Genomic DNA, 27,743 nt, shown 5'->3' on the forward strand with positions numbered 1-27,743 from the left:
TTACAGCTCCATAGCTGTTAGGTACTGGTGACACATTTTTATGAAGGGATATGGGGACATGGGGGAGGATTTGGCATGTTATTCATGACCCCCCTGATACAAAATAAGTCTATGGGGTAGTTCTGGCTCCTGAAAAACCTTTTGATCATTTCAAGAGTGGGCTTTTGTAATGAATAGCTTTGCTCTGTATAAGCACAGTGAAAGCATGTGTCACGCAGTTATTTAAGATGTGGATTTATACATTTGTGCACTAATGTGAATGAGATGCCCCGCTCAAAAATCTTGTGGTGAGATTTTAATGAGGGAAATGCTTTTAGCAGCAGGCATTATACTAGATGTACACACAGGAGGTGGGGATGGATGGATCCTTAAACCCTCAGCAATTTTCTTTATATCAGGTTTGGTTTGGTGTTTTTTTTGTTTGTTTGTTTTCACAAAAAGGAAATTTATTCCTGTTTCTTGACATGAATGCGAAAAACAAGCACTCAAACTTCTGCACATAAATTGACTTTGTCCATCTAACACTTGCTTACTAACGTTCACATGTTTAATGCCATTGTAAGAGGAAAGAAAAATGTTTTGTAATGTTAGGTAGTTAATAAACTTTCGTCTGTTTTAAGTTACATAAGTAAAAAATGCCTGTGTTACGGGAAACCATTGGTGTGAGTGAAATACATGTGTTTGATTTCATAGAGACTTAGAATTTTTTTGCTTGTTGACATCCATTCTTGCCAGTTTGAGTAATAGTATCACAAAATGCTGGTAACAGTGACATGCTGAAGTCTTAGACCACACTCGGCTGGTGAGAATTAGCATGAAAGTCAGTGGAGCTACACTGATTTATGCCATGAAGATCTGGCCCACAGCCAGCGTGTTTTCTTCAAAGATGTTTGGTGATTGCAAAAGAAATGTGCTTTGTGATGTGCTTTCAATATTTAACACATCATGATGAGAGATGTATGGGTTATAGACAGTAAACTTGTAGCAAGGTCTGTCTTCCTGCCCTGGCATTGTGTGGTCGTAATGTTAAATGTCCTCTCTGGTGAGTGCTCACTGCTTCTCAGGAGTGAGGGTCAATTAAAAAAGGCTTGTAAAGATTTTGATTTATTTATTCCAAATGTTTATTTCTTGATTTAATGCCACTCCTCATCCATGTGCCACTTCTCAGGCTTTTTCATACTGCATTACGTATTTTCTGTTGTCTTGGGTCTTGATGGTCTCAGATACTTTTGCATACCTTTTTGTCCATTCTTAGCCTTTCTTTACCAGTAAACTTCCTCCCAGATCACTTGTAGCAGTTGCTGTGGAGTCCAAGGTCTCAGTATGTCTGCAGGAGCTTTCTAGTAACACTGTTTTGCATACCCTACTGTGCATTAAATTTGTATGCTAAGGGAATGCATGACATCTCCGCTTATGTGAGATGTGGCCCCGACTGCCCTGACTGTGCTTCATCACTGCAAATTGTTGGGTAGGTTCCAGATTCTTTTCTCCCTTGGAGTTTTCCTAATTGCACAGTTTTTGACTATATTTACAGCATTTCTTTGTTTCCACATTTGACTGGTTTTCCTGGCTTCTCCAGGTGTGGCAACTGCTGTGTTTGCTGTAAATGTTTCGTTTGCTCACTCTTCTGAAGCATTCCAAGGCTTCAGGTGGGCCTGAAACTTGCTTAGCTGAGCCAATAACGGATCCCTGTGCTGCAGTCAGTCCTGTGCTCGGTATCGCAGCCCTGTGCTTATGTTCCTCCATGCCACTTTATTGTGTGAACATTGCAAATGGCAAGAAAGCATTCTAAAGGCTGAAATGTACTATGGCAATTTAAAAAAAAAAAAACCACAAAGCAAAAAACATTGACTTAAACAATCCATAAGTGTTCTTACTACTATTCATACATTACTGAGTAATCTCTTTAATCTCTTTGCAGTATTACTCCACTGTAATGGAACAGCAAGTAAATGGACAGTTAATAGAGCCTCTACAGATATATCCAAGAGGTAATGCTTAACAAATTCTAATCAACAATGATGATATCAGTAAACTGTTTCATCAACAGTTATGTTTTCGGGAGGTTTAAATGCACATAACATGATGTTTACCTCTTAATTTGGATAGAAGAATTCATTATTGTGGGGAGTGTAGTGAAAACTACATTTATTGCATATAAAATAGCTAATTTACTGGAGTAAATTAGGCTAACAAGATTCAGTTTGCATAGTGCATATTTATGTACATTTAAAAAACTCATTGGTGATGGTTCTGCATGTATTCAAACCAAAGCAGATGAATAACTTAAGTTTTGGATACTTAGGAAAATTGGGGTTTGTTAAGATCTTTTAATGTCATTAATCAGTCTAACAGACTTGGGGAAATGTGACTGTCATTGTTCATTTTGAAAATGGGAATGTGTCTGTCACAGAAGCTCTATGCGTGACATATTTTATTTGAGATTTGGGCACTTCATGGTATCAAAATGATCACTACTACTTTAATAGTTCTCCTGAACAGGGAAAGATGTAATCAATTATGTGGGTTGAGGCAATTAAAAAATAGGTCATCTACATCCTGAACAAAAATCCGTAGACAGCTAGTTAGGTTTTTGGGAATGCACCGCGCTCTCTGAACTCAAATAATGGCTAAAAAAAGACTAATACGTTACATAATTCCGCTGATTCATTCAGATGCTCTCACTATCTAGTCTTTGAATCTCTGATTCTTAATTGATGAAACAGATAAGGTTTAAATTCTCCAAGTAAATCTCCCAGCAATAAATTAATTGAAATAATTAAAAATTAAGCTCTTCTCACTTAACTGATATTATACAAATAATCATACTATGAGTTTCCCAATTAAACATTCTAGACTTCCATTACTTACAACTCTCTGAAGTTTGAATTGGGCAATTAACCAACAGCCTTCTCAAACACATGCTAATAAGGTCTCAAAAGGAGGCTGGGTTTCCTGGTAGTTTAGTATGCTGCTATGGAAAAGAGACTTCAATTCAAGGGGAATATGGAGATTTTTTTATTTTATTTTTTTTAATGGGTCAGGCTAGCAGGATCTGATTGAGAGAGGGACTCCCAGATATTTGAGCTGTGGGACTCCAGAGCAATCAGCAGTTGAGATCTGTTCTCATGATATGAGTACAAGGACAGCTGTAAAGAGGGAAGCTGTCTTCTGCCTCCTCCCAGGCTGAGATGGGAGGTGCTCAGCCTTTCTCCTGAACCCCTTTCTGTAGAAGGCCATTTAGTTACTGACATACACTCTGTCTAAAACCACTGACCACCACTTGCAAGAAATAAAGTGCTATGCTTTCATGTGGCTTGGAGAAACTGATACAGTGGATGACCCTAGTAGGTAGAGAACCCTTCTTGGAAATACAAGGCAATTAGATATATTTCCCCTTAAGCAAACAGTTCAAGGAAGTTATGACAGGAGGTGCTCAATAGCTGGCATGCTTGAGTGTTTAAAGGGATGTTTTGAAATTACAAATTGGGCTTAACCTCCTTTTAGATTCTCCTTTTGGGTTGTTCCTGAAGAACCAGCCAAGTAGACTCCTATTTCTGCTGCTGTCTCTTTTTCTATTTGCTTTACATCCAAGGATAATCTTTGACTACAGATTCAGAATTCATCTCCAGGCTGCTGAGGATACAATCCCCATGTACTGTTTCTACATTTTCACCATTGGCTCAACTACACACGTTTCTGCTGGGTGTTTCCTCTTAGATGGCTTTAAATTGCTTCAGAGCTGAGTTGCTGTTTCATCTTTCCAAATCACCTTCTTAAGACATGGATTCTTTCTAGATTACAGCTTTAAAGCTACCCTGCACTCCCTTTCTACCCAGACTGCCTCTAAGTTCTGCTGCTGCTCTTCTGCAATATCGAATAAAATGTGCTTCCCTGCATTTTTTTTCTGTCTTCTTGTCCTGCCTCTCTAATGAACATCCCAAATTTTGTTAGCACAAGCACTTTTCTTTCATGCCCTTTTGGCCATGTCTCTCTACGTACTGCAGTTTAAAGCTGCATCAGTAACGTGCAGCTTTTCTGCCTGTAATTTAAGGTTCTCCCTTTTTAAGAGCTTTCTTTGCAAGCCCAATCTTCCTTTGAGTCCTTTTCCCTTTCTGCCTCTCTTACTTCTGAGGAAGCCTCTCAGTTGCTGTCTCCAGTCAGCTTCTGGAAACTCCTGTCTTCCATAAAGCCTGCCAGCAGTAAATGTCTTATGTGCCATCCTGTGTTACCTTGGCTGTGCTGTATTAATTTGATAATTTAAAGGTCTTTAAGGGGAAAAATTGGTATTTTGTCTATTTTTTAAAAAAATGCATTGTTGCAGTCTGGGTAGTAAGAGCCAGAGTTCTTTTTTTATACTGAAAATAAACCTCTGTGTATGCATATACATAAACAAGAGTGTGTGTGCATACACACACATGTATATATCTCCCGTCTGTGTTATATATATCCCATAAAAAATACTATTCTTTTAATATAGTGTTCAAAATGTTGATTTTAATCTATTGGAAAAAAATTAATATGCTTATATGTATTTTAGAATAGTTTATTGGTTTTTTTAGAATAGTTTATTGTTTTCTGGGTTTTTTTTTAATGACCACAGTATCATAATATTTTTCTTCTTTAAGATGCACATGGTAATTTCTAATATCATTTAAAGGCACATGGCCTGGCCCTAACCGATGTGTTTAATAACTATCATCTGTGTCCTTCTGACTAATAAATAGTTCTGTTTCCTGCTGTCAAAAATTGAAATGAAATGCATGTGCATCAGAGAAAGAGAAAATCAAATTCATCCCTCCTCAGACAATCAATCAAAAGTGACAGGCCCTTTAACATACAATTTGTAGGGCACTGTAGTTTTAAAATGGGAACTGTCTGTAACATGTAGCTAGAAGCCTTTGTGGCTTTAACATTTGACAAAAGCACATCCACTGAATGGAAGAACAAGGCAATATATAGTTTGAGAGACTTGAGGAAAATACTTTCTCCTCAAGCAGCATGTCCCTCTGTAAATCTAGACATCGTAGTAAGATGCCACATTTGTACATCTGTGTCCAAAATGTGGCATTTTGTATTGCATTTATCCAGTATTTGGTTTCTTGAGACTGACATGTTTTTGCCACATTTAAAACAAACTGTTTGCATTTGACAATATGACTAATTCATGATGTGTGGCAGCTGATTCCTTTAAAATACATCTTGCAAATATTTCTGTTAAATGCCAGAAAGAATACAGCATGTGAAAATAATAGTGACATAAGATTTTAATTTGAATTACAAGAAGAAGCTGATAATTTAAGCCAACAGTTCTCTTGATTTTGATGTGTTTTAAGCAGAAATTAGAATTTATATTACATGGTGTCAGAAAGCTCTTAGCATTTATAAATGCTCACTCCTGCAAGTTAAAAATCCTGGTTCATAATTCCCACTCTGGGTCTTGTGAGGCACTTTTCAATCATTTCTCTCTGCTAATTTTGGTGTCACCCTCATTTCTTTTTAAAAGATTCATTTTGAGCAAATTTGTAAATGGCCCTGATGTGTTCTACAATTTAGTCAATTACTGTTTCAGCCTGCAAGCCTCCTGGGAAACGGAACATACATGGCCTGAAGGTACGAATTTCAATAATTGTTTCAGTAAAGTTAGATGGATTTGTAATGCTGTGTTCCACTTATTGAAATGTCAAATAAAACTGCACTTTCTTGAGCTCTGACAAGCAGATTTTTTTTTTTTTTTTTTGAGGGTGGGAGAAGGATTCATCTGCTGGGTGTTGGCTGCAATATCTCTATATACAGTTTTATTAAAAATGGAATTGCCTTCCTTTTTGTTTTTAACCTCTGTTAATAAGGTTCCTGAATTTTAATACTCAGTTTATCAACTAATGCCTGCTACTACTTCAAAGAGTTTAAAAAACCTCACCATATTAGTTTGATTTCAGTAATTTATCTAAGTGTGGAAGGCACTGCAATGAAATTCTTTTAGGCTGTTTGATTCATTCAGGTATGCTTATTGCTTCTGTAATCATACTAATTTTGAAATGCAGAAGGCTATGAATATATTAAATGATTGCTTAGTTTTTAAAATGAGAATAAATGGTGGACATGTAATCTCTTTTTCTGTATTATTTAAGTAAGCATTTAAGATATAAAGATAGTATATTGTAGTCCATGAATTATATAGCCTGCTAACCTACATACAGGCGAGACCTCAACCATCGGCATGCCTAGCAACAAGCTAATTAACCTTCATAGTGAAATGAGAAATTCATGGCAAATTACAGGTTAATTAGAATAGTGTCCTCTGAACACAAACGACTGATAAAGATCCTTTCCCTGCCTGCAGGTAAATACGCGAGCAGGGTCTGCTAATAATAGCAGTTCGGCAGTCTCGGATTCCCTTCCAAGCAATAGGTAAGAGTCAAGAACGGAAGCATATGTTTTGTTTTGTGTTCTTTTATTAAAACAAAATGGAACCTTGTGCGCGGTAGTTACCAATGATAAGCTTCATGTTGAATAACTTTTTCAATATGACTACTGGGCACACTGGAGTGAAGTGAGGAAGACGAAATTACCTTGATTCATGGATGTTGTTAGACTCGTACTGCTGGTTCTTCAGGAGAAGTATTTTCTGCTGAAAGAAATAAGTCTTTGCTGGGTATTTCAGATGGTTTTGTCCTTTATAAAGCATTGAAATACTGTTTGTGGGTGAGCTAATTTGTTTTAGGTGATCTAATAATCACTGTCTATGGCAAGGTCTGTATGTTCAGGTCTTTGTTGCTTATCTCATTCCAGGATTCTTTGATTCTAAAATTTGATACCTGATTCAGTAGGTTTATGATTGTGGGGTAAGATTTTTGAAACATCTGAACAGCTTAGGTGCCCTGTTTCATACAGTTTCAGCACAGTTTTGGAGACCATCTCCCTTATCTTTCTTTTTAGATTCCAGTCCTAATTTGAAAAGCCATATTAAGATCTTAAAATGCAAGAGAACTCCTTCTCTTTTTTTTTCCTTGAGATCTGGTTTTAAATACTGGAGCATAAACTCCATTTTATTATATGAACTGTTACAGGAAGTCATTATACTCAATACTGATGTTAGAACAAATAAACAAAAAACCCTTATGTATTCTTAAAGGAAATAAGAAAAGTCTGGATCCATCATCTTCAAATAAGAGCGTACTTGAAACGTGGGAATAGAAGTCTCTGGAGGTCCCTTTCAACCTAAATTATTCTATTATTCTAATAAGCATATAATACTACATTTGTCTGTGCATCAGCATGCTGCTCCCTTTTCTCTCCGAGAGCATTTTGAAAAGAAAAATTGACGAAGATGAACTGATCAAAGACACAGTCATACTGCATTAAGCGGGTTCAGTCGGTGACGTGTCGGTACCCGTTCTGGCAGACACCGCAAAGTGCTGCAGTGGTGGGACTGTCCCACAAACCCTGCCTTAGTGCGGTGGGAGTGATGTGACATGGTTACCTGTTGATGAGCAGGATGCCACCCCACATGGTTGGCAGCAGTGCTGGAGTTGTGCTACAGTGAGTAGCCCAGTTCAAGTACCACTAAAAGCAGTTTTGATTTTCCCTTTAGTGTCTTTGCTAATGGAGGAGATAAGAAAAGAGAGCCAGTACCCTGGGTGAATCTCTTCTAGCAAAGTTTGTCCCCATCCCTTGGGGAAGGTTTGCTGTCTATTGCAATGGTGAAGATCCTATCCAAGACTGTTTACAGAAAATAAATCTGAATGTCTTTATGAACTGCAGTCCTCCTCCCAATCTGTCATACCACTGAACTAAATAAAGCTCCTTTTTGTCGCTGTTGTGCTTTGGCTTTCAGTACTTCCTGTACTTTGAGCTTGTTCTTAAAGTGCATTGAAAATGAGGCTTCTAGAAGATTCTTGTCACCTTATTTGGTGGTTAATTGCCATTCCTTTTCCGAAACCTTCTGCACTATGAGTTTTGTTTTTGAAGTAATTGAAAGTCTCTCTTTGTTTCATGTTCACAAATTGTTAGTCATGAAAGATGACAAGATCAACTTATGTTTCCTTGGAAAACTTAATTTTTCTTTAAAGTAGTCGTGGGAACAAGAGGCCTATTAAAGAACAAAGACACCAAATATGAAATCTGTGTTTTCACTGTTCTTGTTAATAATGATCTGTGATCAAGACACGTGCACATGCTTTCAAGAATATATTATTTTGTACTTTTTTTTTTTAACTTCAGTAATAAGAGCAGAATGTGTCTTTGAGATTAAGTTTTGCAGACATATTGCTACCCAGGCAGTTTGTTGTGTTGAACGTACAAGGAGCATAGTTTGTCAGGAAAGGAGGTGAAGCAGTACTTTGTGAGTGGGTGGAAGTAGTTTGAAGCCACTAATAGTTTTACCTACAAAACACACCAAGCTGATAGTTGTGGTTTGTTCAAGTTCTCTTAGTAGAAGAAAATAATAGGGGTCATTTTGCTTAATGTAAGACTAGTGACACAGGAGTAGTTTCTCCTGAAAAAGCATAGGGACTGCAGCAGCAAGTTGACCTGGAATGGATACACGTGGCAATCTGTACTCACCCACCTCAATTTGGGTATGTCCCTGAGATGCCTAAATCAGGAGTTGTACTCACCTGCTCACCGTGCTCCAATCTAACGTCAGTTGAGGTAGTGAGGCATCGTTGATGGCATACCCTTCTGTGGCAGATTTATAGAAATTATTGAGGGATAATGGCTTAAGGGGTTTTAAAACAAGATAAGGCACCTGAAAACTAGATGTGAACCTTATTTTCCTGTTGTTTTTTGAAACGCTTCGTTTGTGAGGGTATCTTTTTTTTTTTTCTTTTCTTTGAACTGACAAACAATAGGTTGTATCTCAAAGGGTAGTATAGTCAGGTATCTAAAAAAGCTAGTTTGTAAAGGTGAAAAATATATTGATTTTCTTAAATGTTCATTGTTTCTTCATTTCTGCTGTCTGCAGTTTGAGGAGTAGCTATACTGAGTATCAGTCAGCATTGCTAAAATTAAATCTATTAGAATATGTAACCATGAACTTAACCTGTTGGTTTGTCGTTTCTTATGGTTTCACTTTATTTTATAGAGTGAAATGGCAAAGTTATTAAAAATAATTGCCTCTTATTTTTCAGCTTAAAAAAGTCTTCTGCAGAGCTAAAGAAAATACTTGCAAACGGCCAGGTAGGTGCACTGAATTGAGTCTTGGCTACACACACGTCTTGTTTACTGCCTAATACTGCAGTGATTGGCATACCACAAATAGGTGGAGAGATGCTTACTGCTCATTTAGTTTTAATGTGTTCTTTTAATACAGAACTGGAGGGACCATGAAAACCTTCATGATATGAATGAGTTATGTGTCCTGATTTACTTTGATTGGCATAGCAATTTGCTTCCCATTTCTCCAAATGTGCTAATCAGATTTAGCTCCAAATAGATTGAAGTACCTCACACATGTTGCACTGCTGCCACAATTTCAGGGAAGAAAGTTAATCAATTTTGAATAACTAAGTCAACTGCTCAGTTAGAATGACCTTCGTATTCTTTAGAGCAGTAGATACTTAAATATTTAGCAGGTTCTTGCAAGGAACCGCTCTGTACTATTTGGAATCTCCTTACATTGTAGCTTCTTAAAAAACAAACAAACAAAAAACTAAAACAAAAAAAACCCCAAAGTTGTAGAAAGCTGTCTTGTTACTTTCTCTTCCTGCTCCAGGCATTCAGATTCTGGCACCCAGGAGTGAAAGGTTTAATGTAACAATTGATGGACAAGTGGATGTTCTGGACAGACGGAGCAATCATTTCTTACCCATTTTGATCTGAATGTATGGGCAGGCTTGTAGTAGCGTAATGACATTAAATATACACCATTAAATTAAACTACCTTAAAAGAATCCCAGATTCTTCAGCAGCAACATAAATATGTTTTAACGTTTGTCATAGTGAAAGCCCTTTGATAGCCTTGGAGGCAGGCACCTGTCCATTGCGATCAAGCTTGCCTATTAGGCTCTATTGACTGAGACATCTGTGTCACTGCAAATAAAAGACTCTTATTGATTTTCTTAACTGCTGTTCACTTCCCCTCCATGTTTCGAAGGTTGAAATCTTAATTATCTCAGATGCGTATTCAGTGCCTTCACACAATGACCTCTCCAAGCCTCATTGGCATTTCATGAATCAAGTAGTTGTAGTTGAGCGTGTCAAGAAGATAAAGGCTGGTCTTCATGCTTGTCCTTCAGTATCACCTGTAACATTGTGGTCTAATAGATGAGAGTGCCCCTCTAAAATGTGAGTCGAACAGCCCGGTATTGCAACCTTGCCTGTTTGGCACTGGATCTTTTGAATACAGCTTGGAAATGTATTTTTAAACTTGTCAGCATTGCTTACGTGCAGACTTAGTTTAATATTCACAGATTCCTACCAGGTAAATCTGTTAATGTTTCAAAGTTATAGCTAAACAATATATTTTTCTGGATAACTTAAAATTATGGAAGTACCAGCAGCATGCTTCTGAACCTTTAAAATGAAGTTGATAATTGCTCCAATATTACTAATTTTTTTAAAAGTAGAATTACTGAGCGTGAGTAAAAGCTACCTTTGTGATTGAGTCCATAAGCTGTATTTGGCATTTTAATTGTTCTAAGTAATAGAAATTAGTATTTTGTGTGCCCTGCAATAGATTGTTACAGATTTCTTTCCTGCGTAGTAGAATTTTAGAAAGATATAAAGGAACCAAAACTCTTACTATGATATTAAAAAATGTTACTTGAACCCATTAAAAAAAAAAGAAAATTCAAAGTAAGTTTTAATACTATTTTATTCACCCTGCTCTGATAGGAGTTACACTGTTTTGTCGAGAGAAAATGCATTTTGTTATGCTGCATTGTGTTCTGCAACATTTGGTCACAGATCCGTAACTGGAAATACGTTTTTAGTTGTAACTTTAACTTTTCCCCCTTTTGGGGGATTAAGTCACACTTATCATTACTTAAATATGGGTTGGGTTATTATTTTTTATTATTTTTTGGCAGTTTATGCTTTCAGGCATTCATAATGGTATTCCTCTAGTAGTTTCCATTTAGGTTTAATAAGGAATTCATATTAATCATTAAAAGAAGGGGACATGATTCTTCAAGATAATCAAATATTGACAGGTTAGAAATAGCTTTCTGCCTAGGTTCATTGATATAGGTGATGTGATATAAATATTTATTTCTTTTCTGTCACTCAGAGTAAATGCCACCAATTGATTCAGCATTGATATAGTGTCAACAGTTCATAAGAAACATTTGACTGGCTTGTGTTTTCCGATTAGTCTCTGCTCTATAAAGTGGGATTTACTAAATCTCTTCAATTGTCTGCTCATAGAGTGTGACTGCTTTCTGAAACCATTATTGCTTCGATTCGTGAAGCAAAGGTGTGACTATAGGACTTTGCCTCTGTCAGGCCTCTACATATAAAATAAGGATTAATTGAGCATTTTGTTTTTAATGATTTACAAGAGATAGACACTGATTTCTATCAAAAACAGCGGGTATAAGCAAGGGATGTTTTGTTTGCTGATCCGTAATTGAAGTCTGTTTCGCTTTTTTCATTAATTCTGTTAATATTGGCATCCAATCAAACTTGGTTTTGCAGGTTTAATATTCCAGTCCTTACTGTCGAGTTCATTGTTATTATGTTATCATTTTATGATTGAGAATCCAGTTTTCCCAGTAAAATAAATAAATCACCACATGTTTTGGCATCTTTATTTGAGCCAGTAAATCACACTTTATCTCTCTACCGGTTGCTGGCAGATCCTTGCTCCACCCCAGTCTTCCTATTTCACCCTGGGTTTCTGGTTGCTCCTTTGTGCACAGAGACAAGAAATGGTGCTGGACTGGCAGCAGGCGCGAGCAGTGCGGCATCAGAGGATGGAGCTGCTTCTCTCTCTGGCTTTTAGGGAACGGTGTGAAGAAAATACTCTGCTTTTACCAGTTAGCAAAAAGCAGGAGAAAAGAGAATACGCTTCATGTCTGGTTCTGCTCAATTTGTTGCTTATAACTTGTGTAACTACAAAAAATTCTTCTTTTTTCCCCCCAAGAAGCAAAGATACGAGTATGTTCATGGCTTTGTGGATTCATTTAATTTCTCTTAAGAGTTTTGTTTAGAAGAACGTTGCTGGGAATATAGGAAAGAGATGTTTGTCGTTAGCTCAAAGACTGGAGAATTAAAGTCTTCCAGTTTAGAAGACCGGAACTTCTTAAACACAGTGTGTGCTTTAAATTAATGAATACTGCAGTCTGAGAGAAATTATTTTTAGCGCAAGGGATCCAGTGTAGATTCTTTACGTATTTTAAAACCCATTCATGAATTATTGCTTCTTATGAGGTGTCTTTTTTTTTTCCGCTCTTTATTTGCATTTTCTGATTGATGCAGTAAGCAAGATAGCTTTCAGTAATAAAATAAATTTTCATTTTCATCATAAACCTTGATATTTGAATGGGACATTTCATACCCTCTGAAGATACCTGGCCCAGGTTTAACAACAAATGGGTAATAACGTAGAGTCAACTTCTGCTTTGAGGTATTTTGAATTTTCTCAGAACTTAGAGATTTTAACCTCACCGGAAGAAATGCATAGAGGAAAAGTATTTCCTATGAGAAACAAGCATGCTTTTTATTCAGGTAGTGAAAGGAAGGAACACAAATTTGGGAGTTCATCATTTCTGTCCTTAAAACTTATTATTTTAAGTAAGTTAAATATTCCATTTTCTGTTTGTTAAGACATGCTGAGTATTGACTCTTTAGGGCATTTCAGCTTGTTACCATTGCTTATTTGTTCTATTTGAAGCCAGGGGCAAAGTTCCTCTTATCTTCACTGACATCATATGGAAGGAGATGCTTAAACATGGCTTAGTAACTGAACGGCACATGTCCCCACTGAATTTTAAAAGCCATTTCAGAAGTTGGATAAATACAGATAGTTAGCTTATGGCGAGCTCTGTGTGGCTCTCACCATGGTGCTTGTGGTACTTGAAATCGCTAATTTCAAGCTATCTCAGATGTGTTTACGTGATCTCTAATCACATTAGTGATAGCAGACCAGACATATCATTAGGAGGTTTTTGGTGCCTTTTAATACACAAAAATGACAAAGAGTCTTTAAGCAGCCATGCCAACTTATGTAAAATGTTTAACATTGTATCCCATAAAATAGAAATAGTTATTAGAAATGAATTAATGTTTCCTAGGAAAACACCTTTTAAAAATGGGACTTGCCCAATCTCATTTACTACTTAAAATGATCAGGCAATGAGGGAGATCTTTTTGGAATAGAGAATGCATACAGTCCAGAATTTATTCTGATTAAAACATTTATTTTCAGGTATACATGTGCGTTGCAAAAATGTCTTCAGTAATTTTTTATTTTTTATTTTTAATAGGTAGTTTAGCTGGAAAATCAGTATATGTATTTGTACAGGAGAAGGTTGAACTGTAGTTTTATATTTGAATTGCTCATTCAGCAATATAATAAGTTTTTATAAAAGCCATGTCAGATCCCAAATTCCAACATTTGCAATCAGCAGTGCTTGTATCAGGCTTCTGTCTGAATAACTGAGGATACTGTCATATCTGGAGAGTTGTCCTAGTGAACAGAAAGATTGAGGCAAGCAATTAGTTGTGTATTTCAAGGAAAATTATTTTTATTGGATAGCAATTCAAGACTATTTTTTTCTGAAGATTTGCTTTTGTTAAAAGGTATATAAATTGAGCACTACGAAGCAATCCTACTGACAGAACTGTCACTCAATTAGTATCAATTATGCTGATTCCAGAATAAATCGTAAACTTTTCTAGCCATACTTAAGATGACAGTTTTCTGTTGGATTGTTTCCATTCACCTCCAACTTTGGCTTTGGCTATGTGCTGTTCTGGAGACCCTTTTGCTATCAGTATCTGTGACCTGACCCTCTTGAGCTATATTATATCATTCCATTTTGACACCTTTTATCAAACTTTAATGAAATGACCCAGGCAAACAAATTGTCATTAAACTTTCCATCACTTTGTCCCTTGGTATCGTCTTTTATAAATTGGACAGCAAATGTTGTATTGATCTTCTCGTTCTTGCAGCTGAACTTGAAATGACCCAGACTGCTTGTTGTTTATGGCCTAGAGTTGCTTTTCCTTGACATTTCCATCCACAGCATGACATCTCTTTTGTTTTTCTTTCTTTCTTGTGGAGATGAATGAACAAGACATACGGTATCGAGACATCCTCGGTCATGGCAATGGAGGCACAGTCTACAAGTGAGTGTTGAATTTCACTTAAAATTTTTGAAAATAAGATTTAACAGCGCTTTTTTTTTTTTTTTTTTTTACCCTTCATATTTGTATTGAGTTGTAGGTGGGCCATTGCTGCTATGCAGAAAAGATTATAAAAGAAATTCTTAATATAAACTTTTTAAGAATTCTCTTTACATATTTACAAGGTATCTGCTCTTGGGTGCTGTGAGGGCTGGTGCATTTTTATTATCTTTTTAATGCTTAGTTTTGAATCCCTCCTGGGTAACAAGTTAATGGTTCACAAGTGGAACTTGAAATGTCCTGAAGCATAATGAATTGCCTTCAGTATTTGCAATGCCATTATTCTTGCTGGCTTACCACGCCCTGTGCTAGCCCAGTACTGAGAATGACACCAGTGGGATGTGATGACACCATTGCTCTGCCTTTCTCTGTCAATTCAAAATTAGTAAATACCCCTTTCACTGTTGCAGTGACTTGTCTCCCTTACGAGCAGCTTCACACACAGGCTGATAAATATATTAAATGATAAACTCCCCCAAATTTTGGTAGTGAAGCTTATACCCTGCAGCCAGTATTAATTTTAATATTATAAAGATTATAATAGCAGAGATACCGTTTTCTTGACAGGAAAGTCTTTCTCATGCATAGTGCAAAGTTTAAACTACATAATGTAATATCTGGTACTTAATAGTCTGCAGTGGTGTATGAAAAATATTCCACTAGGAATTAAGAAATCCATACTTTATAAGAAAGCCCTGAGGGAGTAATAAAGGTTTCCTCCAGAGAGCTATTTACCATATACAGTAACCCAGCATCCCATTATGATTTTGTTTATACCTTAGACATTTTAACTTTGATATTAACATTTTTTTAAAATGTTTTAAAAGCTACGGTGCATTTAGTTTAGTTTCTAATTGGCAGCCAACATTGCAAAATGACTCTCCTTGCAGAAGATTTAATGAAATGAACTTCTAAAACCTTAAAGGAACAAATCCAGTCTTCGAATGGACTCTTCAGAAATCGGGTTAGCCTTGTAGATGGAATGTAGTTCAGAAATCTCATTGACGTTCTCTTGTAGAAAGATATTCCTAGACCAAGAAACTTGCAGAAACGGTATTGTTTTTTTACTTTATAATAAGAAAGATTTGAGAGAGGGGTTGAACTTTACAGCTCAGTCAGTGACTTCTTGGTGTTTTCTGCTTTAGAGAAGGTTGCTTCCCTTCTCCGTGCACTGATAGATGCTCTGGGAGTGATGTAGGTGGAAGAAACATCACAAAGGAGGGCCACATGCTCTGGTCCCTGTGGAAGGCACTTGAGGCACAGTTAGGGACAAGGAATAAATATCCCACAAAGTGATGGAACCCACATGTGTCATTGTTACCCAGTTCTGGGTCATTTTCTTTAGAGAAGTAGCTGAAATGAGGAGCTAGCAATTTGAAATCATGAGCAGCGTAAGAATGGCCATACAAGGTTGTACCAAAAGTCTCTCCCCTTCATCCTGTGTCTGATAGTGGCCAAAGTCTAAGGAATGTAAACCAAGGCAAGTGAACGTGTGCTTTGCTAAGGTTTTTGCACTGAGGCTCTGCTGAACTTAATGTCTGTTTGGCAATTTGCACCTGCCCTACTCGCAAGGAACAGCTCTATTCCACGTTTGCTCTGTGTGCTTAGTGTGTACAATGATGCAGTGCTTTTAGGTGGTATAAAAATATCTCATTCTTTTATAATGTTGCCACGTACATAGTACATATTTCACATTTTGTAGAATTCATATGGAAAATTCGGATAAAATGCTGTGTAAAGCCAAACTTGCACTTTTTTACTTCTGTTTGTATTTCTGAAAGGTAGTATAGTTATGTGCCTGCTTTTTGTTTAATATTTTTACAAAAATATTTTTCTCTTGTGATGAATACTACTTTATTAAGAGTTTGCAGGAGCGATGAAGGAAGACAGATGTGAACACTTGAGGTGCAGAGGATAATAGTGCAGGAGGGAATGCATAATACTTCTGGCACTTCTACATTGACTTGCTGCATTGTGTGGGCTGATGCTGTGATCTGCTTCGTTAAGTGGTTGAGTGTTGCATTTGCCTGCAATTTGGGAAAGTAAAAAATTTTACCTGTAAAAACATGAGCCCTCTTCTGTGTCAGGGAAATATTTTTACCTTTCTTCTTCCTTTTTATTGCATTCATATTTTAAATTAGCAGTTGCAGTGACTTCACAGTATTTTCTGCAGTGCAAGTGTCATTCTGCACTGCTCCAGGGAACGTGCACCATTTTTACATGTGGATATTTTACATATTCCTGAAGTTTTACTTTCTTTGCAATGCAAATAATAGCAGGATATAAATATGAAATAGAGTTTTCTCCCCAAACTGGCTTCTAAGCTATGCATTCCTCTCAGATCTTCCTGACTTTGTTTCTTGGTGCGTTGGATTGAAGAGTTGTACCAATTCACTCTTTCATCCCTGAAGAGCTGCTGGCTGCTGTTGTTGCAGGGAGTTGGCAGTAACCATGTGGTGGTGATGTGCTTCGGACAAAGCACAGACAGAACTTCCTACCTTGGAGCAATTGCCTCTTTGTAAAAGGGAGCCTGTTCTCCCTCACCAAAGGATCATCTGTGCTACACAAGCCAATAAGAAGTTGCAAAATGGAATACTTACAGGTAGCTGGATTGCACTAGTCATAGATAGCAACCCACATATATTTTATTCCAGTAAATCAATAAACATTTGTCAAATAAAATTAATTGCAAACGTTTGACTGTTTTCCTTTTCCAGCATTTCTTGCTGTTGGTTTGTTTCAGAAGAGGCTGTGTGTAGTATTGATCTGAATCTAAAGAATGAGTGTGTCTATGTGGTATCTTTCTTTCTTTCTAGCTCTTTATACTAAGTCATATCCATTATGGCAATGATATATTATCAGCATTTAACAAACAAGATAGCGTGTCGCAGGTCGCTGAGCAAAAATTTTCAGCCTCTCTTTCCATGTGAATTAACTACTATTGAAATAGTTTATTGAGATTGAAGTATTGATCACTTTTCATGCTAACCTTGGCCTAAGGGAGAGAGAAGAGGTGTTTTTGTTCTCTTTGGAAGACACTATGTTTAGTTAGAAAATGTATTTCATTTATTTGGGTTCTTTACAGCTGCAACTGTTTTATTGCTTGGAGAAGAGGTATCTTAGCTTTATTTTTATGACAGTATAATTATACTTTAGAAATACACTTGATTACTGTGTGTAGCAAAATTGTTCCAGTATATTGGCTTGGCCAATATTGCTATACAAACAACTTTTCAGTCAATTGAGTCTGGTAAAAAAATCAATACTTTATAGCAATATTTCTAGTGAGAACTTGCTGAATCTAAATGTTTTTCCTTTTCTAAAAAGAAGGGGGTTTTTAGTTGTTTGACTTCCTATTTTTCCCCTACCTTTTAGTACACTATTTTCTTAATTAAGGAATGATAACAATTATAGAGTTAGATATGGCAAAACCAGTTAATTATTCTTGCTTTCTGATTGCTTATATTTTCAAAAATACATGAGAACATAAAAATAATCCCAAACTGTATATTCAAAAAGTATCTTTGAATATACAAACAATCAGAAAGAAAGAATTCTTCCACTGGTGCATAGTGGGCAGTGTGTACCTTGTCTTGAGTAAAGATTGTCAAGAAAGTGATGAAATCTGCCATAACATGGACTGAAAGCACGCCTGTATCTTTCTCCTCTGTTTGCCGGTCCTTATAGGTAGTTTACATCATTAACTGGGATTTCCACTTTTCGTGGAGTATCGTTGAGTCGAATTTTTTTGAAACTCTCAGCTGCCGTTATTTCATGGAGGTTTGACCTGACAAGAGGGCCCTAAGACTGTTACTCTGGTAGATGCATGACCTTCCAGCTCTGTGACAGGGTTTCTAATTTTTTATCAACTATTTTATAGAAGCTGGTAGGATGGAGAATGCACAGTTTGAGCTGTTTCACAGCAGAAAACTTCTGTATACCAGTACATCTATTTTATTTACTTAAATTGCTTTTTTTGAAAAAATCATTCACAGGTAGGTCCAAAAGACGTTTAAAGTATGTGCTTCTGTGCTGCATCTTTTAGCTCCATCATTGGCTGCAGAGCTCTGAGACTGTTTTGGTAAGATTTCTCCTTTTTACTTCAGTGAAAGAAGGTTAACATTTTGGTTTGTAATGGGATGTATACACTCTGCCAGCTAGTCTCAGGAGTAGCTACATTAAATTATTTAGACCTAAAATGCTTAGTTGTATATGTTTTGAACCTAAGGATTACAGAGTAGAGGTATTTATCTCTGGCAAATAATTACTCGGTGAAGTCTCTTCTCACATGGTATATCTAAAGTGTCACGATTTCCTTCCTTTATGTACAAGCAAAAATAATATTTTTCTCTTATTTCATATTTTTAGTTTTTGCTTTGCAATTGTAGCTAATGAGAAGTGAGATATTCAAGTAACTGTGTTTAGGGCATGGTATAACCTTCTGTGTGTGCCTGGGTTTTTTTAAAAATGGGTGTTGTGTATGATTTGTAAATCTTTGGATTTTGTTAGAGGAGTCTTCAGCAGCAGCAAGCTGTAACACTCTGTATACTGAAATAAACATAAAGTCCCAATGATGCTGTAACTAATTTGTGAAGCTACCTAGTATTTGGGAGAGAGGGAAGAAAAGGGAGAATCGGTTATCATCTTAGCAAAATGCTGTTAAACCAGACGGCTTCACTTTAAGTTGAGTAATTGGGAGAGAAGTGGCTGTTGATGATGTACCGCCCAGAAGAATTGTATAGCTAGGGAAAATACAGATAAACGTGGAAGCTTAATTTGTTTGAGCAATTTACTTGAGCAATTTTGCTGTTCTGTTGAGTTGTACATTCCAGCATATGCCTGTTTCTTTATTCTCTGTCTCAACCAACCTTGGGGTGCCCCATTAGCACGTTAAACATAGCGCATGGCAAGACAGCTGGAAAGTTGCTATCTCTTGCAAGACAGCCTGCAAACAGTGCCTGGCAAGTGTGTTGCAGATCCTCTAACATTACCAGGGAAAAAGCGATGTCAGTTCTGGAGTGAGGAAGCTGGAGGAGATTTAGCGATGTTTGAGAGTGAGGGAGGTGGAGGTGATTTAGCTCTACTTGGAATGGTGATGGAATAGCCGGAGTTTATCATTGCCTTGAAGAGCTTTGACTCAGCAAGATTTGCTCCTTCTGGCTTATCCCATGGCTTCTAATGCAGGACACTGGTGCTGTCATGAAGGAGGTCCCTCAAGAGGGTTTCTATAGTCCCAGTTTGTTCTTTAAAAGCGGTAATCATCATGTACCTGAAATGTTGCGGGAAGCCAGTCTAAATCTAAGCAGAGCTGTTGCTCTCCTCTGTTCATTTGTTTCTGTATTTCTGTATGAATATGCAATACAATGACAATAATTTGCCTCTCTTCAAAATACTTCAAAGATTATTTGGGCCCTTTTGCAAAGGAGCTAGTGTCATCCTCTGCACACGGCAGAGGGTAAATGGAGACAGAGAGGGAAATTATCTTCCCAAGACAGCAAAGCATCAACAGAAGCAGGAACAGAGCCCATCTCTGCAGGTTCCCAGCCCAGAGCACTGCCAGCTGACCCACGTGGCATCGTAAGTATTGTATTTCCAGGGGAGGTTCTCACTACACATTGCTTGTCCCAGCCTCGTGCTTGATGCAGCTCTGAAAAAAGGAAGTACAAGCAGGTTCAATGTTTTGTTTGGTGTTAAAACAAATCTGTGGCCATGTGAAGTCTGAAAATCGCATCTCCCTGCATTCTTGTGTTGCAGTTGTGGAGGCATTTTCCTTTATTTCCTTTCCCAGGCTACATTCATTTTCTGTTTCTCTTGTTTTGTTTTATTTTTAGTCACACTGAAAAGCATTGGAACAATAATAGCTGGACTAAGTTAGAAATACGCCACCAAATTTCTGCATATTATCATTGCAGTTTAAACAAGACTGACCAGTGATTGCTGTTCACTTGTTTCTTTTGACCCCAGCTATCACTTGCCTGCCTCATAAAATCTGTTATGCACAAAAGTGCATAAAATGAAGATAAAGTACCTCCTTCAAGTCTGACAAAACCCATTCCTTTGCAGAATGGTAGCTGCAGTGAAAGTAAATAAATGAATGGACAGCAATCACAGCCTAGTTGATGAAACTGTTCAATTAAAGCACAGGCATTTACATGGTGTAATTTCCCTAAATTGCCAATGAGCCCCTTTAGACACAACCAGTGTTCAAATTGATTTCAGCATTGATTTTGGCTGAAGCTGATAAATTTCTGCTTGTTAGTTAAAGTAATTTTGCAGAAGACTTTGTACTGCAGTATTGAAGTGTTCATTTAGCTGATGGTTAAAAGAGGAGTTATTTACAGAGGGTTCTACTGTTGTTCTGAGATGGGACAATTCCCCGGTCATCTTTTTACTTTTAATTTTTAAGCTTCAGTATACAATCAATAGGTTATTGAAACTGATTAAAATGTATCCAGCCAGCTGCCTATGGCTGTTTAATTAGAAACTGGATGATTCTTAAATTAAAGTTGTTTTGTTTGCATTGTATGCCCATAGCTTGGAAGATTAAGAGAATAGTAATCCTGAAAATTTGAGTTTGTTCTTGTTACCAATGAGTGAGGTGGAGTGTGAGCATAGTGCAGCTTTCTCTGCAGCTTGCCCCAATGTGGGCAATATCATCTCTTTCCTGGTTACAGACAACACCGTGTGTAGTAGAGAATTGGTGGAATTTGCCACAGCCAAGCTATGCCAAGCTTATAGACATTGACTGTTCCCTAACATAGAATACTTTTTAAAATAATGCTTTTGCTCATAGAAGTGAATGAGAAATTATAAGGGACAGAAGAAATGCGTATTCATGTAGGAATCCTTTTTTGCCATTATGCTGCCAGTGATGTGTTTCAGACTCTCTCCTTAATCTCTGATGTCTCTGTGAAGAACACCAGCAAGGTTGATGTTGATTTTTCCATTTCTTTTCGCCCCAGATTCTTTGAAAATGCTCACTTAAAATGCTAAAAATCAACTGCTCAGATATCTGCTGGTCTCATAAAGATTAGCCAGCCATACCCAGCTCTGATGTATAACCACCTTCCCTATACGTCACCACAGCTGTTTTGATGACGATGGCAAGGAGCGATACAAGAGGAGCAATGCCAAAATTGTTTCTAGCGTGTTGCTCATCATGGTGGTATCTGCAATCCAGTAGTGAATGGAGCAGTGTAACTAACCTCACGGTGTTTATGCTCTCAATCTGCTCCTGGGGAAGAGCAAGCTTTCTACTTGAAACTGAACAACAATTAGAAGAAAATGCTCTTTCAGCTATTGCAGTGAATACCTAGAAAACTTTTGCTTCTTGGTACAGTTCTGTTTTCTACTACTGGTCATTACTGAATTACTGAACAGCTCTGTTTTTCCTTAATAGTTGTTATGCTGTGAGCGTCATGAACGCATCTCATGAACAAATGGTTTGATAATGCAGAAAATCCAGCTTTAGGTCTCCTTGTGGAGACATGTTAGCATCTAAATTGCCATCACCATAGGATGTGACGTACTTTTTGGCTCACTCTGTTGCTTCAGATTTCTTCCTATAATTGTGATGGGTTTACTTTGTACTGACAGGCTTTATGCTGTGTCAGATAATGCCTGTCCGTGTCAGTCTAAGCTTATGACTGCTGTGCTGTCTTTTGTCCTTGCAGCTACTTTAAAGCCAGCAGCTGAAATACATGACTGTCTCTGCATCTGATCTGGGTTGGTCCTGTGGTAGTGAGTGACCTAGTAATGGGGATGGTGGCACCACAGCCTCCTCAAGCAGTGTCAAGGCTAAGCCATCTCCGTCTTTAGTCCTTTCTGTCTACAGGTCTTTCTAAGGAATGAGGACTGAATTGTAATGGGATGGGTACAAGGAGAGTGACTTGTAATCCAGTTTTCAAAGGTTGACCCTGAATGTTTGGCTGCAGTGGAGAAGGAAGACTTGTATAAGTGGTTAACAGATGGAAATAGTAGTAGGTTACAGCATAAAAGAGGTGAGGGATTCATTCTACTGTGCTTAGGCTTGGATGCCAAAACCGCCTCTTTCCCACAGAGATGGGTTAAGTGAGACATTCTGCTATTCGGTATTTTCTTTATGCAGCTTCTAGTGCCAGTTTTCTCTTTTGAAAAGTTTAAAATCTAGATACAAGTATTTTTTGTTTGTTTTCTAGTTTAACACAAATCATTTTGCAATCAGTACTCAAGCATCTGTAATGGGATTTTAGATAGAGGGGAGGTTGGTGTAGATTGCTGTTTGAACTAGCACAGTCCCCATAAAAGCTCCTTTTTACAACTGCTGTGCACTTTGGATTTCCTGTTTTAACAGCCAGAGAGTCAGGCTAATGTGTTTGTCTATTGCAGAAGGCAACAACTGTCAAAGTGTTTATTTCCTAGAAACAATTTGAATCTGTTTCTTTAGATGGCCATCGGAGTACGTGACAATTGCCGCATTAGACTGCCAGAGTCTGACCAGGAGCGTGACGGACAGTGGCAGTACTAGGAAAAAAAGGGGGGGGGGGAGAAAAAATTAACAGTAAAGCAAATCTGTGGGTGATTTGCTGCATATAGTTTGCAGCTGGTGACCGCCATGTCATTCTGTAATGCATAACACTTAGAGAATTGTATTCATCTTGCGCGACACTGACGCAGTCATTTTGCTCTAGGTTATTTCTCATAGGGCAGGAAAATGTTCAGTTTAACTTCGTTCAGTGCCCTTACATCCTAAGGTGCTGCTTGCTACAACCATAGCTTTTTGTGTTAACTTTTTAACTCAAATAAGAAACCTAGGGCTTCTATGTGTATGTTCGTTTCTGTTAGGAAATACTCTGCCTCAGTCCCAGAGACCTTTCACGCGTGTTACTCTGTGCGTCGAGTGAGGAGGATGTCTGGACGACTTCCTCTGTAGTTCATCAGTGCAGTGCTGTGGGTGAGCAGATATGGCGAAACGGGACCGTATTTGTGATTCTTGTCGAGTGAAATGACATCTTGATGGTTCTAACAAATGTGTATAATGAGCACATATCAAGGTGTGAAGCAGAAGGAAATGTATCTGGGAGAAAGGACCTGAAATATTTACTTTGTGGCCTCAGGTTGCCACTTGGGAAGGTCATGTTGGACATTAGGAGAAACCTCTTTGCAAGTAAGATGGTGCAGCACCGTTAACAGGGCATGAGAGTGGCAGGGGATCTCCATCCTTCGGGCTTTCAGCACAGAGCTGGACAAAGCTATGGCTGAGCTCATCTACTCCTCCAGTCCCACTTCAAGAGGGAGGTTGGATTAGATGGTGTGCAGAGGTCCCTTTCAACCACTCTTTCATCTGCTAAAAGCATCGTTTAGCAGAATGACATACCAACACTTTGGGTGAGCCAGTAGAGCTACAGCAGATCTAAGTTTGTGGCCTTAGCCCTAAGTTTCTCTGGTACCTCAGCCAGAGGGGAGCATTGCATCCCTGCATCCTGCAGTCACATCACTAATGTAACAGTACTGTCAGTATATCATTTTGTCGTATTTGCTGATGTTAGTTATATTTCTAGGAAGGGAAGGGACTGACTCATTGGCATAGCAGACAGGTCATGGCTTTCCCTTGAATCATTTGGTCTTGCCAAGGAATATCTTATTGATTAGAAATTGTTTCCATGGCTATTGGGGGAAAAATAAAAAAATACATCCTAGTGACCGGAGTGAACAGGTGGGAAGCAGGATCTTCTGCGTGGTAGGCTGCTGCAGGCTTTTTCAGTGCTTTTTTTGCATCAGCATTAGCACCATGATAAAATAATTTTAATGAATTTTTGCTTCTAGGAAGGGACTGCATTTATTTTCAGTTTTCAGGTAACAGTAAACTCAGTTTGTAGTAGAAAGTTATTATATATGTTAGGAAAATCTGTTTGAGAAAGCTCAAGGATCTTTGCATACTCAGTCTGTGCTTCTGATGTGACCATCCTTGAGTCACTCATATGTGGGCAAATGCTTTACAATTAAAAATTAGAAAACAAATTGAATATTGCTGTTTCTCTTGAGTGCCTGCATGTTGAAACCTGAAGTTAGTTCTTTGCTTGCCCTGGAAGAAATTATACCACAATCACAGCAAGTAGTGCAGCACCCCACTGTGCTTTTAGGTACAATTTCTCACAGGGAGAATATAAAATTGTTAGTCTTAGCAAGTTGAAAGAGGGAGAAATTTTTTGTTTGGCATCTAAGCTATTTATTAAGAACCTTGTGCATGTTCTGTTTGGTTGGGTTTTTTTATTTTACTTTTGAACTGAGTAGAAACTCGCCATATTCAGTGTATGAAATTTTTAGCATTAAATATTAGGATGGGCTATGGTTTGTTCCATAAAGATGTTTGAGCCAAAGCATCTTGCATTTCTCCCCTGCTTTTCTTTGCAGTAGACCTCGGGAAGAACAAAGCAGGCAATGTGAAATTCAGTTACCTTTTTCTTCCTTTTCTTTTAAAACGGAAACCAGCTGCTTCTGACACTTTCGTTTTGTAATTTGCTTTCCTGTAGAAACACTTCTTATATACGGGGGGAGAGATGCCGAGGAGTTGGCAGTTCCCCCAAAGCCCTATTCTAGTTTTCCATGATATTGATTTTTATTTTCTGGAACACAAGGGATGCACACGCTGTACTCCACAGTCCATCAGAAGTTTTTCCGGCTTAGCTGGAGGGCTTTGTTCAAGCAGAGTGCACGCTTGCTCACACTGTCTTTCTTATTCCCCAGAATAACCCAGCTTTTGCCACGGAGCTGGGCAAGCTGCCTTCGCACCGCTCCCTGAGGGGCACTCTTGGTTTTCAGAGTAGAGGAGACAAAGTTATGCTAAAGGACTTGGCTCACATGGGTCCCCTCAGGGCTTTAAATGTCTAGGGATATGGTTAATAGTCAAGGTTAATAAAATATTTGACACAACTGTGCCAGTCTTGCTTAGAAGCTGTTCATTGTAATGGATGTAGGGGGCTCAGAGTAACAAACTCTAGTGGGAATGTGAAGGGAGACTTAAATTTCTTTTCCCCAGTCAGAATGTTTCAAAGTACGCGGTGTTTGAAGTCTGCCTGTCCTTGTCGTAGACGACATGCGGCAGCTTTAAGCCAACCTCTCTGCATCGCCTGCCGTGCATGTTGAGATGTCGGCCACTTCCTCCATCTCACATTAGCAGTGTGCCAGGGCAGGGGGGACGGAAGGCCCCCCCAAAACTCATCATCTCCCTATCTAGCTTCCAGCTTTCTTGCTCTGTTTTCCCCCTCTTTCTCAGAGCTCGTGCAGTGCTTTCTACCACACTGCCTCTGTTGCTGGAATATTTATTTTTTTTCTGAGGAGGTCTGAAAGTTGCTGCTTTCTTTACTCCATCCTCCCTGAAGGTTTCTTCCTTCTTTTGTGAAACCTATAAAAATTTTGTTGGGAGTTACTATTCTGAGCTACTGAAACTCGGTTTTAATTAAACAACAATCTCTTAACTTTGGTCCCTGCACCAGGTACTGCTAATATGTGTAAGGGGTGCTCCTGCATTTACTGCTTTCTACTGTGTTGTTTATCACCTTTCTCCTCATCTAGCAATGTTAAATTGGTTGCTCAGTCAAGTGCGGGTTTTGTCCTTATCTGTATTGTACATAGAAACAGAAATATACTTCTGAGCATCAAGAAAGAACAGTTTGTTTCCGTGAAGAATTTTCATTTTCTGGGGAAAATGAGGATGAGTTATTTTCTTGTTTCCTGTATATATTCTGAGACTAAGATGCAATTTTCAACTACTAGCTTTTACTGTTCACTTTGAAGATGTCACCGCAAATTGGTTTAAGATACCTACAACTTTTTGCACTATCTGGTCTTTTTACAGATGCACAGCGCCTATTTGCAGTCAGACTTCGGTGAATTTGAAAATAATTAATTGTCTTGCAAGATTGGTATCCCAAAATGGATTCCTGAGTTTTGCTTTTTTTTAATAACTTCAGTCATTATCCTCAGCCTAAAAAAATGCTGTGGCTACAATAGCTAACAACTGCTTTTTTTTTTTAAATACAATAAAATGAAAAGTTACATGCAGAGTATTGGAGTTATGGTTTCTTTATGTGCAGAAATTGGGCACCAAATGAATTGTCTGATTGTTGTGTTTATTTTTCTACTATTTTAATAAGTACTATGTCATTATTTTAAAATGTATATTTTTAAAGTATTTTAGTATTGGAGAAAGTTGTTATTATGGTGGTTATTAATCTCATAGCATTTCCATCAGTTTGCACTTAAAATAATAAAACATCAAGTTTATGGTAGATGCAATTCTGCAGCTAACCTGGGTGGGATCTGGGTCAGACCCTGCAGAAGAATATATTCTTAATTTGTCCCAATGTCTGTTAGGAGCTTCCTCTCTAGAGAGTAAAAGAGCACTCCGTGCCATGGTATTTGTCTTGTAAATTCCCGATGTAACTAAGAGACAGAGAGGGAAGGGGAAATGCACATCAGAACCTGCTTCCTGCAGTTGGCAAATTGCAACAAATTTAAATAATACCTTTTCTGTTTTTTAATAGTTGACACTTGGCATCAGGTGTTCAAAATTACTTTTTAAACTTCTGATTGCCGAAGTTGGCTCTCTGATGTAGTACTGTCTCTTCAATTTCTCCTTAACAATAAATCATTTATAGCCACCTGTTCTCAATCATCTGTTATAGCTTTTGCAGTGGGTCAAAAGCAGACCAAAACCAAACCCCAACAAAAAAGAGCAGAAGAATGAACTTGTTTTCCCAGAGCTGGTTCCTGCAAGGAATGAAATTTTGCAAACATCAAAACAGTGTTTTCCTTGAATATTTTGCATTTCAATGCACTGAATTTCTACTCTTCACATTTGTCTTTAAGCAGTTCAGCAGCTATTTAGCAACTGTTTTCACTCATTTTTAACATCCACTTGTCTTTACTGTTAGGCACTGCTCAAACGCATTCCTAGCAAGAGGAGTTGTTGTAACTGTTTATTAGGCGACATCATTTGCCTACCATCCTGGAAGATTTCTAAGTGTGTGTTCACTGAAATGTACAGCGTTGCTGAGGAACCTATTGCATTTTGCTAGTTTTGCTTCATCTAATGATCTGGTTCTCCAGTGATGAGTTTGTTTACTTACTTTTGGAGGTGACACTGAAATCTGTGAGAGTTGACCCTTGAGATGAGACTTCACATTACTTATAGAGTATGAAAATTAATCTCCTTGTAGACATCCATAGACTTACTGATGGGTGCAGTATGCACAAAAAGTATGTTTTTCTTCATGCTGTGCACATTATTCTGTGGAGGTTTTTTTAGTACATCCTTCTGAAGCTACATAAAGGTACTAAATCTTCAGGCTTTAGCTGTGCTGACTGTAACCAAAATGATCAATTCCAACTTACAGTTCTACATAATATCT

General features: G+C 37.9%; 1 protein-coding gene across 5 annotated transcripts in view; it reads left to right on the top strand.

Annotated features, from left to right (window-relative positions):
- Positions 1-27,743, top strand: part of MAP2K5 (mitogen-activated protein kinase kinase 5) — a 140,282-nt gene that overhangs the window by 16,471 nt on the left and 96,068 nt on the right. For 4 of the 5 annotated variants that reach the window (XM_069798652.1, XM_069798653.1, XM_069798651.1 and 1 more), the window contains 5 exons: positions 1,922-1,991; positions 5,573-5,613; positions 6,344-6,411; positions 9,132-9,180; positions 14,231-14,295. In XM_069798652.1, coding sequence (XP_069654753.1) covers positions 1,922-1,991; positions 5,573-5,613; positions 6,344-6,411; positions 9,132-9,180; positions 14,231-14,295 — 293 coding nt within the window. The remainder of the gene's footprint in view (positions 1-1,921; positions 1,992-5,572; positions 5,614-6,343; positions 6,412-9,131; positions 9,181-14,230; positions 14,296-27,743) is intronic. The other variant, XM_069798655.1, reaches the window with a different exon arrangement.

The sequence above is a fragment of the Haliaeetus albicilla genome, chromosome 12 (genome assembly GCF_947461875.1).
Source record: "Haliaeetus albicilla chromosome 12, bHalAlb1.1, whole genome shotgun sequence".
In the NCBI taxonomy this organism is placed as follows: Eukaryota; Metazoa; Chordata; class Aves; order Accipitriformes; family Accipitridae; genus Haliaeetus; species Haliaeetus albicilla.